The sequence below is a fragment of the Solanum lycopersicum genome, chromosome 5 (genome assembly GCF_036512215.1).
Source record: "Solanum lycopersicum chromosome 5, SLM_r2.1".
NCBI classification, from domain to species: Eukaryota; Viridiplantae; Streptophyta; class Magnoliopsida; order Solanales; family Solanaceae; genus Solanum; species Solanum lycopersicum.
Window position 1 is genome coordinate 3851426 of NC_090804.1, and position 15654 is coordinate 3867079.

The following is a 15654-nucleotide window of genomic DNA, read 5'->3' on the forward strand; positions in this document are numbered from 1 at the left end:
TTACAATATACTCATACACAGTTCATACATTGTTTATACATTTATAATGTAATAAAGTAGATGTAGCATTTCATACAAACTTATAACATTCTTTCATATACAATATATTCAACACTAAATATACAAATCAAAACATAAAGTATGTAATTTTATCATGGATATTAATATTCAACAATATCATAAACTTGATACAAAACTTAATACACAAATCATACAAATTTAATATACATATCATACCAAATTAATACATTGAATCATACACAATTCATAAATGTTTCATATATTGATATTGTAATATAAAAAAATGTGTAATTTCATACAGTGAATCATACACAATTCATACATAAATAAAAGAACATAAAAATGTACTACAGTATTCACAATTAACTCGAAATTAGAATAAAATTAAATAGATAATTTTAATTTAATTTTTTTTAAATTTTTTTTTACTAACCTTTAAATTTTTTTTTGGGTTTAACTGTTTCTTCTTCTTCTTGTAAATGTGAAGTATCGATTTCAGAGGTTCTTGGTTTTTTTGATTTTGATTTTATCAATTCTTCTACAAAATCAGATTCAGAATCTGATGAGTACTCAATTTATTTTCCTTTCCTTTTCTTTCCTCTTTCTTTCGCCCATTTCTCCGATTCATCTACTTTTTGCTTTTCTTTCCCTTTTCTCTTCTTCTCGGATTTCTTTGGATGTTTGTTTGTGTGTTTTTTTCATTTTTGATTTCCCTGATCTAGTTTTGTCTTTTGCATATGAAGGCTGAGTTTGTGATAAAATTTTGAAAGATGGAGCATGAAATTCGTCTGAGCTTTGTTCATCATTCAACCTTTTGAATTTTCGCGGGGTTTCATTGCCTCTCTTCGACATTGTACAATTTTTTAAGTGCAAGAGATGAAGATTTGAGTGCAAAATAGTAGAATTGGAGAAAACGACTGTTAAGATTGAAAGTTTTTTGAGCGTGCAAAAGAGATGATTTGGTAAAAAATTAATTGTTAGGCGTGCAAAAGAGATGATTTTGTGAGGATTTGGGGAAGAACAAAATTTTGGGGCAGTGTGACAGTTTTAAAATAAAACTGTAATTATTTTAGATATTGATGGGTAGTTATTAATTATGGAATGATAAAATCCCTATTATTTTGTAATTTTTTTTTAAAAAGGTAATTATATAATATTTATTTGAATTTACACTAGTTAAGAGTTTTGTTTAAAAAAGGTAACTTAAAATAATTAATTTAATTAACTACATTGGATTAAAAAGGTAACTGAATAATAAATGTAATTATTTAAATAATTTTATTATTATTTAAAAAAATTAATGAGAATAATATGTTTTTCTTGATATGCTATAACTTGATAGTATAAGTAGTTTATTATTAAAAAATATGTTTATAACTTGATATTTATCATCTTAAATGTGTGTGTAGTGTTATTTCTAGTATTTAAAAATACCAAAATATAGTGAGTTACGTAATATTGCCAGCTATAACATATCTAAGTAATTAACTCTTAAACGAACATGATGCATATCGATCATTGGGCTCTTATGTTACATCTTCATTACAAAGTAGAGATAATAGGCCCAAGCCCAATAGTGCTCTAATTTTGGGTATTTATTTCTCTTTACATCACTTTTCTAACAAAATAACGAAAAATGGAGGTCCGATTCCGATACCGATTTACTGTATACAGATGATGACAAAGTTTCCGCCATTATTAATCGCCTAAAACTTCCATATATCGTCGGCGGATCTAATTCCTTAATCCACGACTTTCTATCGGACCCGGCTCATTATGTGTTTCCTCATCGCATCTGCTTCAAATGGGTCGATGAGTTAGACTCAGATCTGAATCGGTACCTGGGAAAACGAATCGATGAGATGATAGACTTCGATGAAATTTGGTTCTCCGATTGGAGAATCGGGTTTAGGGGACCGGAAGAAGTGGTAAGAGATCAAGGAAAACACGAGGTATCTAACGGAGAATCAGATGTGGAAGATCCAACTAGTTGAAGCTATGGAAGCATATCGCCGACGATGTCGCCGGGAAACAGCAAGATTCCGGCGACCCAAATTTGGGAAAGACAAGTTGTATTGCCAAACTTGAAGATTGTGAAACTTTTTCTTTTACAGCTCTTCATCTTACTACCTTTAACACTCTCTTTTGTTTTATACGAATAAAATATTTATTATAATTATATCATTTTTTCGATGATTTAGACTTACATTAAAAATAAAACGAGAAAGAAAATATTAAGGCTATGACGATTACCTCTAAAATTTAACTAATAATTAAAATTTAGCTTGAATGGTAAAATAACATAAAACATTTACATTTTAATTTTAAAATAAGAGTATATTATAAACTTTTTAAGAGCATTATTCTTTCATAAGAAGATATTATAGCCTAAAATCTATTAGTGTTTTTCTTTAAACTCCACATATCGATACATCAATTATTTACAACATACTTTATGATTATGATGTCACGATGCCTAATTAGTGGAGCTTGCTAGAGTTAATTAATTTGTTTAAGATCATATCAAACATGTCAAGGAAAACAATAGTGCTATGCATAATGTAACCCTTATATAGCTAAATAATGATTATCATAATATTAATCCCGTGTTTAAAAGGTACACCAATACAAAATTCAATTTAAAATAAAATACATAGTATGCCTTCAAAATTACAGCTTCAATTATGTGACAGCCGCTGAACTTAGACATGTTGGTTTAATTTAAAATAAGATGTTTTGTATAGATAAAAAATTAAAATCTTTTATTCTTTTCATCTAAAAATTCTTGATATGAATATGTGTTATGCATATGCTAATTGGATTTACTCTTAGTATTAAAAAAAATTAATTGAACTTCAATATATAATAAATATTATATACATATAAAAAAATAACGTGTTAATTAAAAAAATACCAATATTTGACAAATTTATTAGTAAAGAAACATAAAATGACAATGAACATTATAATACAAATTTCGAACATCAATTTGACAAAAAGTATGATGAAATCTACAGTTAATGGAAGATCCAAGAAAAATAGAAAGAGTGAGAGACAAAAATATCGCATGGAATGTTACCATAAAGGAGTACAGTATCTCTCCATTGAATAAAAAAAAGGATAATTACTTTATTTCGTTCATATTTAACTTGATAATTCTTTTAAAATTAATAATTAAATCGAAATAAGTAAAATTAAATATTTTTATTTTAATTATAATAAATAAGTAAAAATAATCGAACACCCGCTCAAATAATAGTATTGTATTTCCCAAGCCAATGAATTAAGAGGAGAGTTAGTTTTGGTCAGTTGGCGTGCTCTTTTGCTTCCTTTTGCGCATGATCCTATTACCTATACAACCCAATGCATATACTACAAAATATATATCAACGATTCATTAAAATTCAATAATTTTTGTACAAAGCATATATTAATGAAAGGTAGATGAAGCGAGAACTTTAGTATATATGAATTTTAAATCCCAATTCTATTTATTTACTGGATTCTAGATACATTGTTGATACAACAATAAATCATTAACTTTAGGGCAAGCAAAATAAAAGTATATAAACTTTTGACATAGAATGTTTAACTTGAAAAACTCACTCAGCAATTCAAGAAAATAAGTTTCTCTTTGCTGCACCGAGAAAAATAAAGTTATCTTAAAAGAACGATTAACCTATTAAATTTTGAATCCATCTCTATAAAATTTACACACCATACTACGATAAAAAAAATGTTGCGTTGTTCTTAATTTTGACTGTTTATAGGCACAATGATCAGAAATTATATATGTTTGTTGGGTTTATGCATGCTCAGCATTTTAATATTTGTGCATCAGGGTAATGATCCTTTCCCTAGATAAAATGATAAAATAAAAATATATTCACCTTTAATTTGTCCCTATTATGTGACTTAAATCTTTTTTTTTTCTAGCTAGAAAGTGAGCTGATAAATTAAATTAATCAACAAATATCATATGTAGTAGTTGTCATTCCTTATAACTCAAGTAACTATATTTTACACAAATAATTTAGTACATGACTAGCCAACACTTGCCTGATGGTCATAATTATGATCCACGATTACTCCGACTCTTTATAAACATACTGAATATATATCGGATCTTCTAAAAAAATAGTACAATTTTAAAGAATTTTATGTGAATCTGACAGTTTTAAAGAGCGAGCAATATAGCAATATTACTCTTAGTAGTTACATCCTTTTAAGAGAATTCTTCCGATTGACTCAGGGCTGATAATATTATATCATGTACATATACTTGTACACTCTCGGAAATCGACGATTAATCATGATAATGGGACACGTGAAACTTAATTTGATCGAAAGATATGTGGATTGTCGTGATGGGGCCACGTGTAATTTAGTTTGTGTGTACACAAATTAAAAGTAAGTATTGGTAGTTAAAAAGACGGGAAAATGACAAAATCACATCTTTAAGTTCTCTAATTATCATTATCCTCTATTAGTTTTTACAACTCTCTTATTTTCGCGCATCAGATTAATGTATCAGCTCATCAAATTAATGTATCTCACGCATCACGTTAATGTATCTCGCCTATCATATTAGTGTATCATGTATAAAATGTAATGTATCTTACTTAACGATTAATGTATCTCGAGCATCAGATTAATTTAACAGCACTTACATTATTGTATCAGTTTGAGGGATTTCTGTAATTATAAATGTACAAGGACAAATGGTAATTTTACCTTAAAAGTTGTGTGATTCTGTCCTTTGCCCAAAAACAATTGAGAAGCTATATTATATATAAAATGTAGAGATATTTTTATTGGTGTGACATTTTAATTAGCACCAACAAGTGGCTATTTCTTTCAACTTAACAGTTTATTTTTGTTCATGGGCTTATCTTTTGGGCTAAATAACTTTTAACACCATTGGGCTAAAATCCACCTCCCTTAATATATGATTCTGCCCGACTATTCTATTTCAGATAATGGGCCAGGCCCAATATTCCTCAATCCTTTCTTTTATTACGTAGCACTTTGCACAAATGACCTCTTTTGAGGCCACTAATTTTATTCTATTCCTTTTTAAGGTCACTTAGGTTAAATTTTATTTGAGGATAAAAATTTATCCAAACTAAATTCCAAGGTAGAATTTTAGGTCATTTTAATATGAATAGAAACTGAATTTAAAAACAAGATTTAGAAAAGGTCATGTGGTGCAAATGATCCCTTTTATCTTTTGAGTTTTTTCTTTGTTAAAATAGAATTTTATGAACATAAATTTCATCTAAACTTTACTTGAAATTTAATCTTTTATCATTTCCTTCAACTTTCTTCTATTTCTTTCTTTGGTATTTGATATTCGAAATTTCATTTGTTCGAGTCAATTTTAGATGCACATAAAGATAAGCTATTAAGTAGATAAAGTGTTCTATCACCAAATAATTCTATTTGAGACTTCTAATTAAGAATTAAAAATATCTATATTATTCTATGGCACTTGTTCATGATTTTAACTCATATATATCGAAATAATCTTTCACGTGTAATATCAATAACTCATGTATACTAACTACTTATACGATTAAATTACGCATTCATATCATATAAAATCAAAATTATATTTATGTAAATAAAGTCATAAGAAGAGGATTAACAATAAACAGTAATCCAACATGGAAATACTTTAACAAAAGTATACTTTTTTCTTTTTTTCAACCAAAATAAGACCCACTGATGAAATTGTCTACTAGATGCCCTCCCCTTTATTTTTTGTTGTCATCCTATGTATTTATTGTGAGTTAAGACAAATGAATTGTGTGGTTGGTATTATTGTTGTGGATGACAGCTAAAAGTGTTCGAGTCATTTATGAAAAACAATGCACCCACTTAACATGATTCTTTTGATAAAAATCGATCTCAATATCTATATTAAAGCTTGATTAAATTTAAATTTGCGTTAGAAAATTTCTTATTAAAATTTAAAAAACTCCCTAGAAGAAATAATTTTGTATTCAAGGAGACTCAAACTCGAGATCACTGATTAGGGACGAACGAATATTCGCCATTCCTCCTTCCATTGGAATTGTTGTTATCACACAATTTGATTTGTACAAGCAAGGCTGAAAAAGATTGATCATAGTCTATTCAAGAGTGGCTATTATTATCAGCATGAATTATGGTAGGATAATTCGAATTTTCTTTTTTCTGAATAAGATACATTTCCTATTTTTATTGAAGTTGATGCTTTAAAAATAGATATTAATAGATAAATTTAAATTTAAACGATTTTATTGTAAGCCCAAAAAAGAATGATCATTGCTAATGTAATTATTTTTATTTTCTCAACATCAATTGCATATTCTGATCAATGAAAATTACTAAAATCAAATTTCTTGATTTAGAGCTTTAAAATTAAATAAAGTTTCAATAAAGCGTGTTTTTGCCATTAGGTTAATTTTCATGAATAAATAACTTTTTTTCTAAACCATCATTTAGATTTTATTCATAGTAGTATTTTAGGAAATTACCGTTTCCAACAATGTTAGATTTACGTATATTATTTGCTTATATATTATTCAACTTCACAAATATTAAATCTTCATATAATGACTACGATAACTACTGTAATCAAATATTTTCTCATAAAAGTTTCAGTTCCCTCAAAAATAAATCTCAGGACAAACATAATTTTATCTAATATTTTATTTGTAACCTTGTGATTTGTTTAAACCATGTCATAAAATTGGGATTAAATTTGGTCATTTAAACTAGCTGAGCTGTCTGACAAATTTTTAATTATGACAAAAGGACCACATATTTAATTAAATCAAATAATTTGGTAGAATCACCAGCTAAGTAAAAAATAACTCAACCACAAATCAAATAATTGACGAAGAAAAATCAGATTTAAAATATTCATAAAGAGACATAAACAAATTTAAATGTAGATAAATAATAATAATAAAGCTTGACTAAACATTAATTTATCATCATTTTCAATAATTATCGAAAATAATTAATTATATACAAAGAGATACAACAGACATGTGATCATTGACCATTTTACCCTCTCTAGAAAAACACAAGTCTTCGCCGCGTTTTCTCAATTTTTTGAACCGTCAAATTTCTCCTCGACAATAACGGCGTCTGCGTCCCACCACGTGTCACCGTCAATTTTCTCTAACGGCGTTTTCACGTTTCTCAAATCACCGACCGTCAACTTCCCGGCGGATTCATTTCTGACGTAAACTTTTCCGACGCCGGAACCATTAACTCCGACGACCTTCCCTGATCCTTTACCCCAGTCAGCATATATCGCCGGAGAATTACTTCTCATCCTCGTATCATACGCAGCTAAAACAACACCGTTCCTGTCGTTTTTCACTTCCGATGACAAAACCATCGACGGCGACGCCATTGCTACCGACGGTACCTTAGAAGACCCAGTAAATAAATTTCCTATTTTCTCTTCCTGGTTCAAATCCCATAACGAAACTACACTGTTCGATAAATCTTCGTATTCATAATCTAATCCTAAAGCTAAACTATCCCATAGCTTTACAACATTCTTCCCGGCTGAAAATTCCGTCCATGGAAACCTCTCTAAGCTATTTCTCCGCCGACGGAATCTCAAATTCCCTTTTTCCCTGAAATAAAAACACGACCCGGCAACAGTAAAATCTTCATCAATTTGTTGATCTAATAGATCCTCATCATCAGAAGACGGCGCCGCCGCCGATGAACATTTATCATCTTCGTCATCATCATCGGAAATATCGAAGTCTTCGCCTAGATATTGAAGAAGGGGTTCAGCAGAAGGTTTGATTCTACGAACGTAAATGAACAATAGCTTGATTTTTCTTATTAAGCTGCTGAAAGTAGCTAGAATGGCGAGAATTAAAGCACCCCATTTCCAAAAACTGTAAACTTGAGGTACTTTTTCAATGGGAGAAAGTGAAAAGAATCGAGAAACCATAGATGGGTTTTGAAGACATTTCACCCCTGCTTCAAAATCGCTGATCATGTTGATCTCAGGGAACTCCATTTTTAGGGTTTTTTGACCCCAATGAGAAGAAGAAGAAGATGATGATAATTGAGGAACTGTTTGGTTAGAAAAAAGAAAAAAATTTGCGAAGAAAACAAGAAATTGAGGGGTTTGTAAAAGGGAAGAAGAAGGGGTATATAATGGTGGAGAAGAAAGGCTAAAAGGGTAATAAAATAATTTTAATTAGGGTTGTTGAAAAATGACGTGGAGGGAGGGTATTGGATAAGTAATAGAAAATGTTGTGACACGTAAGAAAGTGCATAACTTTTTAGGATGGAAAAAATAATAGATCTCTGTTTTCGATAGATCTTCGATTTAAAAAAATTAATATAATACTAAAAAGTTAATATTAAAAATGAAGCAAATATTAGGGGTGTATATCCACTAAATGAGAAAATATTCGTAAAATATTATAAATTTTCTCACTTTTTAAAATATTTTGATATAGTGAAACATGAAAAATAATGAAAATTTCATCAATAAGAGAGAATATTGCACCAAGTTTATAATTACATATACCGCTAAAACATAGTATGAGATTTTTTTATGTTACTCAAATCGCGAACCCTTACGAACTTGCAAATATTATAACCTACAATTACAAATTAAAACTAAAATAAAATAGTCTAACAAGAGTAAAACTAAATTTTAAACTAAAATCAATTAGCTACAATTGTGAACCCCTTAATTTAATCTTTAAGTTTTGAGTAAACAGTAAAAACTAGTAAAGTGACCTAGTGTGAAGTTGGTAGAGTATTAATAATTTGATATAGTTATAGTGTGTAATTATGTATTAAATTATTAATATTTAAAAATTGTAAAAATAAAATAATAAATTATTTTCATCTTATTAGATCATCGATTTATCAATAACCCAATAGGAAAATTCAATATCAAATTAATAATCTAATATTTTTTTTAACCTAATAACCCAATATATATTTTTTCGATTCGATTTATCAATCAATTAAGTTTTTGCACAAATACTAATATTCAAAGAATAGGACAACATAAAAGTAATACAAATACTTTTGAAAATATACAATTTTTTTAAATTCTACACAACACATATTATTGATCTACATATATCTAAATTATTTCGACCTCTCTTTCCATATTTTATTTAATAGAATTACTTAGTATACACAACATGTGTTACTGGTAGTGGTTTGTTTCATACTATTAAAACTGAAATATATTGGGTATTATATAAAAATAAGCTAGTTTTTGTTTATAATTTTACATATTTTTAATTAAGCAAACGAGATTGATAATATTTTTTATTTAGCTAATAAAACTTTGTAATGTCATCACACATATAATATAATATAAGAAAAAACTAATATCATAAGTATAACACATCATAATCGATAATTCAATAAAATACGTAGCATTATAGTTTTACATTTATCTTAGATTTACCACCACAAACTACTTGATTTATTTGATAAGTTTATTTGATGCGAATTTAACTTGATTCATAAATAAATTTTTTGAATATCAAATAATTAAAAACTTGGAGAAGGGGTGGGTGTATACTGTATACTGTATAGTCAATAGATTCCAAAAAATTAAAATAATGAGAAATCATAGTGTTTGGTCATTAATGAGTCATCAAATAAGAACAAAATTAAATTTTGTGGTGCCTTGTGGGTCCATCCATTATAATAGCCATAGGAATATCAACACTTTGCTAGTTTTTTTGGTTTTTTTTTTTTTTTGACTCGTTGGACAAAATTTTATTATGTTATTTTAGAGTTCTAATTTTTGTGGTCATATTTGCACCAAAATAATTTTTGTGGTGCTACAATGTGACTACAATATTGTTGTTGTGTTAACATTAAGTGCAAAGAAAAATGTTGAGCAAAGATAAGTAAGTTTTCTTATCTTCTAGTTTTGGATAACCATGAGAAAGAAGTTAGAGGACAAGTATTAAACTAAAAATAATTAAAAAGAAAATAGAATTAAGGGTATGTTCGACATGAATAAAATAAAAATATTTTGGATCAAGACGGTTGTTTGTGAAGCTTTTTTTTCTTGATTTTAAGAGGAGGGAAGATTGGAATTCATTTTTATAAAATTAAACTAAAACTTTTGAGATAATATATTTTTTAAAAAATTTATGAATAAAATATGAAAGAATTGAAAAATATTTTTTTCGATACTAAACTTAATCTAAATAAATCAAGAGACATAAATATCATTTGTAAAATTTATTTTCTACACTTTTATTAGACAAGAAGTAATTTTTTTATTTTTATAAAATATATTTAAATTTCTTTTGAAGACTCACCTAAATGAAAAAGTGTATATTAGAAGTTCTTTTTTCTTGTAAGATTGCCCAAGTGTAGCCGTCATTTTCTTGCTTGTGCAATAGAAAGATCATATTTGTGACTTTTTTTTTTAAAAAAAAAATTTACTTATTAATTTACTCAATGTTAAATTTATTGCTAAATATACCGAGTTTAATATACATGAAAAATGGGGATATATATATATATATATATATTAAAAGTGACATGTTTTTTGTAAAATTGAAAATTGGTATATTTTTGAGGTAGGCTCTTCTAGTCTCTAGAGTGTTTAAGCAGTGTTTGCTTAGTTGTTCTTACTTTAATTATGGGATTAACAATAATTTTAGATCTTAATTATTGAATAATTTAGTATTTAAGGGTTAGGGGTCATTTGTAGTTGATTAGAATTATACATATATTAATAATATAGAGAGTAATGATGACATTTGTATATTATTTTACGTAAAAATATCTACGGAATTTGATTATTCTGTCTTTTATTTATATAAAGTAATATATAAATTATTCTATAATTAAAATATGTAATAGTTATATGAATTTTTAACTGCTTCATTACAATATCTACAACTTATCAATTATCACCATGAACAAAATAACAGGACAAGCTAAGCTATATTTGTTTTAAGAAAATTTTGTGTAAAAGTAGACTCATTGTAATTTTTCTAGGGCATGTCACTTTTTTTTTTTTGGAGATTATTCAAGACATTTTTAGAAATGATTTGACACTAGCTTGGTACTTTTCTCAAAAGGCAACTTATTAGACTTATGACTTTACAAGGTGGCTTTTAATTATTTTGGTGTGTTATTTTTTGACTAGATTAAAATAATTATTTTTTAGTACTTATCCCTTGAAGTGAATGTATAATCCAATAATGTAATGCACTTTTGTTGTATCATAATCTCATGACTAAGATAGATAGAGAAAGCAAGGTACAAGAATTTTCTTGGTTTTTCTTTAATTAATTAAAAATAGTGGCTAAAAAAAGGCATTTTAATATCTTGGAATCAAATTTTTTAAAAAAGTTGACAAGTCTTCTTAAAAAATGATTGGTTTATGTTAGACTCAATAAAAAGTTGGAATAAATTCTAAGTACAATTAATCTTTACAGCTCATGTCTAACTCTCACTAATCCTCAATCATGGTCAAAACTTCCGTGTGTTTACGTAATAATAAAAACTTAATATTTTGATCTGAATATATAATTGGACAATTCATAAATACATATACTTTTCTCAAACATTTTGTTAAGATCAAGCGTATAAGTTTAATATTTAATATGTATATAAATTATTGATTCGTATAATATTAACTTATTTTTTTAAGCGAGGAAATCTAAAAAGATAAATGCTATATAGGCTCTCAAATGTTATATTATAACATGAATCTGATACATCTATATAAAAAAAAACACTTTTAATTTATAATTTACGCGTTCAAATTTTAAAATATAGTGTCTTTAAGTAGAGAAATAGTTTAAGTTATTCGAGTACTAATTGCTTATATGTGTTAAAACCCATCAATTTTATTAGCACTTGGAAAATAAGTAAAGCAACAAAATTGTATGGTGTGAAATATTTGTAGTAATGTAAAGATTAGACTTAAATGAATAATACAATGACACGTGAAAATGATGTTTATATATATCTAAAATTAATTACTTTAATTAAAAGTCAATACGTAATTCTTTTTTTTAAAGTTATTATCGTCCTTCCTGGATTTTTCAAAATTTGAATTCTGATCAATTAAATTGAAATTGACTATTCTTTTTGTTCATAATCCCTTGGTCCTTGTTCATAATCACCCCTTAATTATCGAGTTTATGTTGACCAGTTTTAGAAGACTAATTACTCTCTTTGGAGCAAAATAAATGATACTTTTTTTATTTGACACATCTTTTGCGTAAGTTAATTTATAACAACTGAACAAATAATTGTAACGACCTGTTTAGTCGTTTTGAGCAGCACATTTTATTTCTGGAAAAACAGGCTGAGATGACGGAACCCACGACGGACCGTCATGGACACAACGGACCGTCGAGGGGTCTCGTTTTAAAACACTTAGAAATTCAGAAAATTGGGTACTGAAAATCGATTCTCTGAACTCCGTGACGGACCTGCAGGACGGACCGTCACAGACACGACGAACCGTCGTGATCCGCCGTTTCAAAACACTTCAACTCTTGAGAATTTGGTACACGGAACGATTCTCTGAACGTCGTGACGGAAGTGCAGGACGGACCGTCGTAGGTACGACGGGCCGTCACACACTCCGTAAGGAAATCGAGTCTCTGACGAACCTGCATGACGGACCGTCGCGGGCGCGACGGGCTGTCACAGGTTGCGTAATCCCAGTTTGGGTCGGATTTCTTTATACGTTTTAAGGGACGTTTTTGACTACTCCTGCCTTAATTATAAAGTTAGAGGGTTAATGTTAATAAGTCTAATTAATTGGGGGTTAAAAGAGGTAACCTTAAGTTAATTAATGGGTTATTATTGTCATCTTTTATTCTTAATTATATACTAATTAGGGTAAAAGAAAGAGGGTTGGAATAAGAAAAAGAAAAGAACAGAAAGAGAGAGAAGGGAATCGATAGAGAGAGAGACGATCGAGAAGGGGAAAAACATAAAGCTTTGGGAAAATTTGCTTGCTTGATCACGAATCTTCGGTGGAGGTAGGTTATGGTTTCTTACGATATTCGTAGTAAACTCTTAATAGTGAATGATATGTATTGATAGTATTGTAAACCCCTCTATATGTTTAATTGTATGCTTGCATGAATATGATTATGTAATTGTGAATAAATAAGCATGATGAAGTTATTGAATCCCAAATCTTGATAAAAACCTAATCTCTTTTTAATGATGATGCCTTGGTAAGGGAGAAGGCTTGATGAACTAAAGTAATGAGATTGATGATGCCTTGGTAAGAAAGAAGGCTTGATGAATTGATAGAAGGAGATTAGGGGATCGGGTGTCACGAACCGACACGTAGATTTAGGGGATCGGGTGTCACGAACCGACACGTAGATTTAGGGGATCGGGTGTCACGAACCGACACGTAGATTTAGGGGATTGGGTGTCACGAACCGACACGTAGATTTAGGGGATCGAAGTGTCACGTACCGACACGTAGATTTACGGGATCGGGTGTCACGAACCGACACGTAGATTTAGGGGATCGAAGTGTCACGTACCGACACAAGAGGATTGATGAATATGAGGGAGCGGAGTGTCACGTACCGACACAAGAGAAATAAAGATAATGAATCTTGAAAGATGTTAATATACTCAATCTAATGAACATAATTCCCAAATGAGTATGGTATTGAGGCTTGAGTCCTCATGTATGAACTTGACGGTAATTGTTAATGATATAGTACTTGTTGTTGCTACATGTTGAGTATCATAGTTGAGCTTATGATATTACTTGGTATATACTATTTTCTATTTTGAGTTGGCCGATGATACCTACTCAGTACCCGTGTTTTGTACTGACCCCTACTTTTATGTTTTCTTCTTTGTTATTTGTGGAGTGCAGCAAACGTGCCGTCGTCTTCAACTCAACAGTAATTCTAGCCAGTCTTCGTCACAGCGGATCTTCAGGGTGAGCTAATGCTTCTAGCTTGGACTGGATCTTCTTCCTCATGTCTTGATGCCTTGAAGTTCTGGCATGGACTAACTTTTATTTGTTTTAGCTTCCTAGAATACTCTTAGTTTAGTAATTAGATCATAGATGTTCTTGTGGTGATGACTTCCAGATTTTGGGATAATAATAGTTATTGATTTTATTAATGAGTTTAAGTCTTCCGCATTACTTTATGTTGATATTACATTGAAATGTTAAGGTTTAGATTGGTTGGTTCGCTCACATAGGAGGGTAGGTGTGGGTGCCAGTCGCGGCCCGGATTTGGGTCGTGACAAACTTGGTATCAGAGCATTAGGTTCGTTGGTCTCATCACATAAGAACAAGTCTAGTAGAGTCTTAAGGAACGGTAGGGGGACGCCTTTACTTTTCTTTGAGAGGCTATAAGACTTTAGGAAAATTCCATTCTTTCTTTCTTTCTTTCATGCTACTACTTGAATCCAATTGGTATCTAGGTGATACAAATTGGTATCTGACCATCTTTACTCTCTTTCGCAGATGGTTAGAACTAGAGCAACGACTATGCCAGCACCAACACCAGCACCGGCGGGACAGGGTGCGTCTGAGCCAGCCACTGGGGCTGTAGCTGAGGAAGAGCAGCGGCAAGAGGCCGTGGTAGAGGTCGTGGGAGGACGTCCTCTAGGGGAAGAGGACGAGCACCTAGTCCATCTGATACTAGGACAGTGACTCCTCCACCGACTGAGGAGGTAATAAGAGAAGGGGAGGATGGGGAAAATGAACAAGTGCAGAATGAGGGATTGCCACCCCAGCCTACCCCAGAGATGATAAATCAGGTGCTCGCTTATCTTAGTGGGTTGTCCGATCAGGGTCAGGCACCTCCAATGTTTTCTGCACCAACACCTCCGGTATCAGAGGTACAACATGCAGCCACTATGGCTCCTCGTATGGATGCCTCATTGGACATAGGCACGTTTCCACGTCTGACTACTGGGCCTATAATGACAAATGATCAGCATGAACTTTTAAGTAAGTTCTTGAAATTGAAACCTCCAGTCTTCAAGGGTGCGGAATCTGAGGATGCTTACGATTTTCTGGTTGACTTTCATGAGCTACTACACAAGATGGGTATAGTAGAACGGTTTGGTGTTGAGTTCGTGAGTTATCAGTTTTAAGGGAACGCCAAAATGTGGTGGCGGTCACATATTGAGTGTCAACCAACAGAGGCACCACCTATGACTTGGGCCTCATTCTCTAGCTTGTTTATGGAGAAGTGTATTCCCCGAACTTTGAGGGATAGGAAAAGGGATGAGTTCTTGAGCTAGAGCAAGGTAGGATGTCGGTCAATGCATATGAGGCTAAGTTTCGTGCATTATCCCGGTATGCCACCCAACTATGTTTCAGTCCACAAGAGCGGATTTGCCGTTTTGTAAAGGGGTTGAGGTCAGAGTTGCGGATTTCAGCCTTACAGGTAGCGGCTACGGCAAAATCCTTCCAGGAGGTGGTAGACTTCGTGATAGAGGTGGAAGGAGTGAAGCCAGATGACTTCACCACGACATCGACATCAAAAAGGTTTCGAAAGGGAGGTGAGTTTAATGGTTCTTACTCTAGAGGACAAGGTTCCGGAGGTTACTCAGTTCGACCCATTCAGTCTTCACTACAGACTGTAGTTGGGGGTC

The 15654-nt window shown here is 30.8% G+C and overlaps 1 protein-coding gene across 1 annotated transcript; it reads right to left on the reverse strand.

The window, feature by feature from the left end:
* Window positions 1-6901: 6901 nt before the first annotated feature.
* On the reverse strand, window positions 6902-8194 carry LOC101255885 (uncharacterized). Its single transcript, XM_004238885.5, has one exon. The coding sequence runs from the start codon at window positions 8057-8059 to the stop codon at window positions 7118-7120; it is 942 nt and encodes a 313-aa protein (XP_004238933.1). The 5' UTR covers window positions 8060-8194; the 3' UTR covers window positions 6902-7117.
* Window positions 8195-15654: the final 7460 nt, after the last annotated feature.

What these genes read in the sequence shown, in the direction of transcription:
- LOC101255885 (XM_004238885.5), bottom strand. Translation starts at nt 8,059, where the DNA reads ATGGAGTTCCCTGAGATCAACATGATCAGCGATTTTGAAGCAGGGGTG.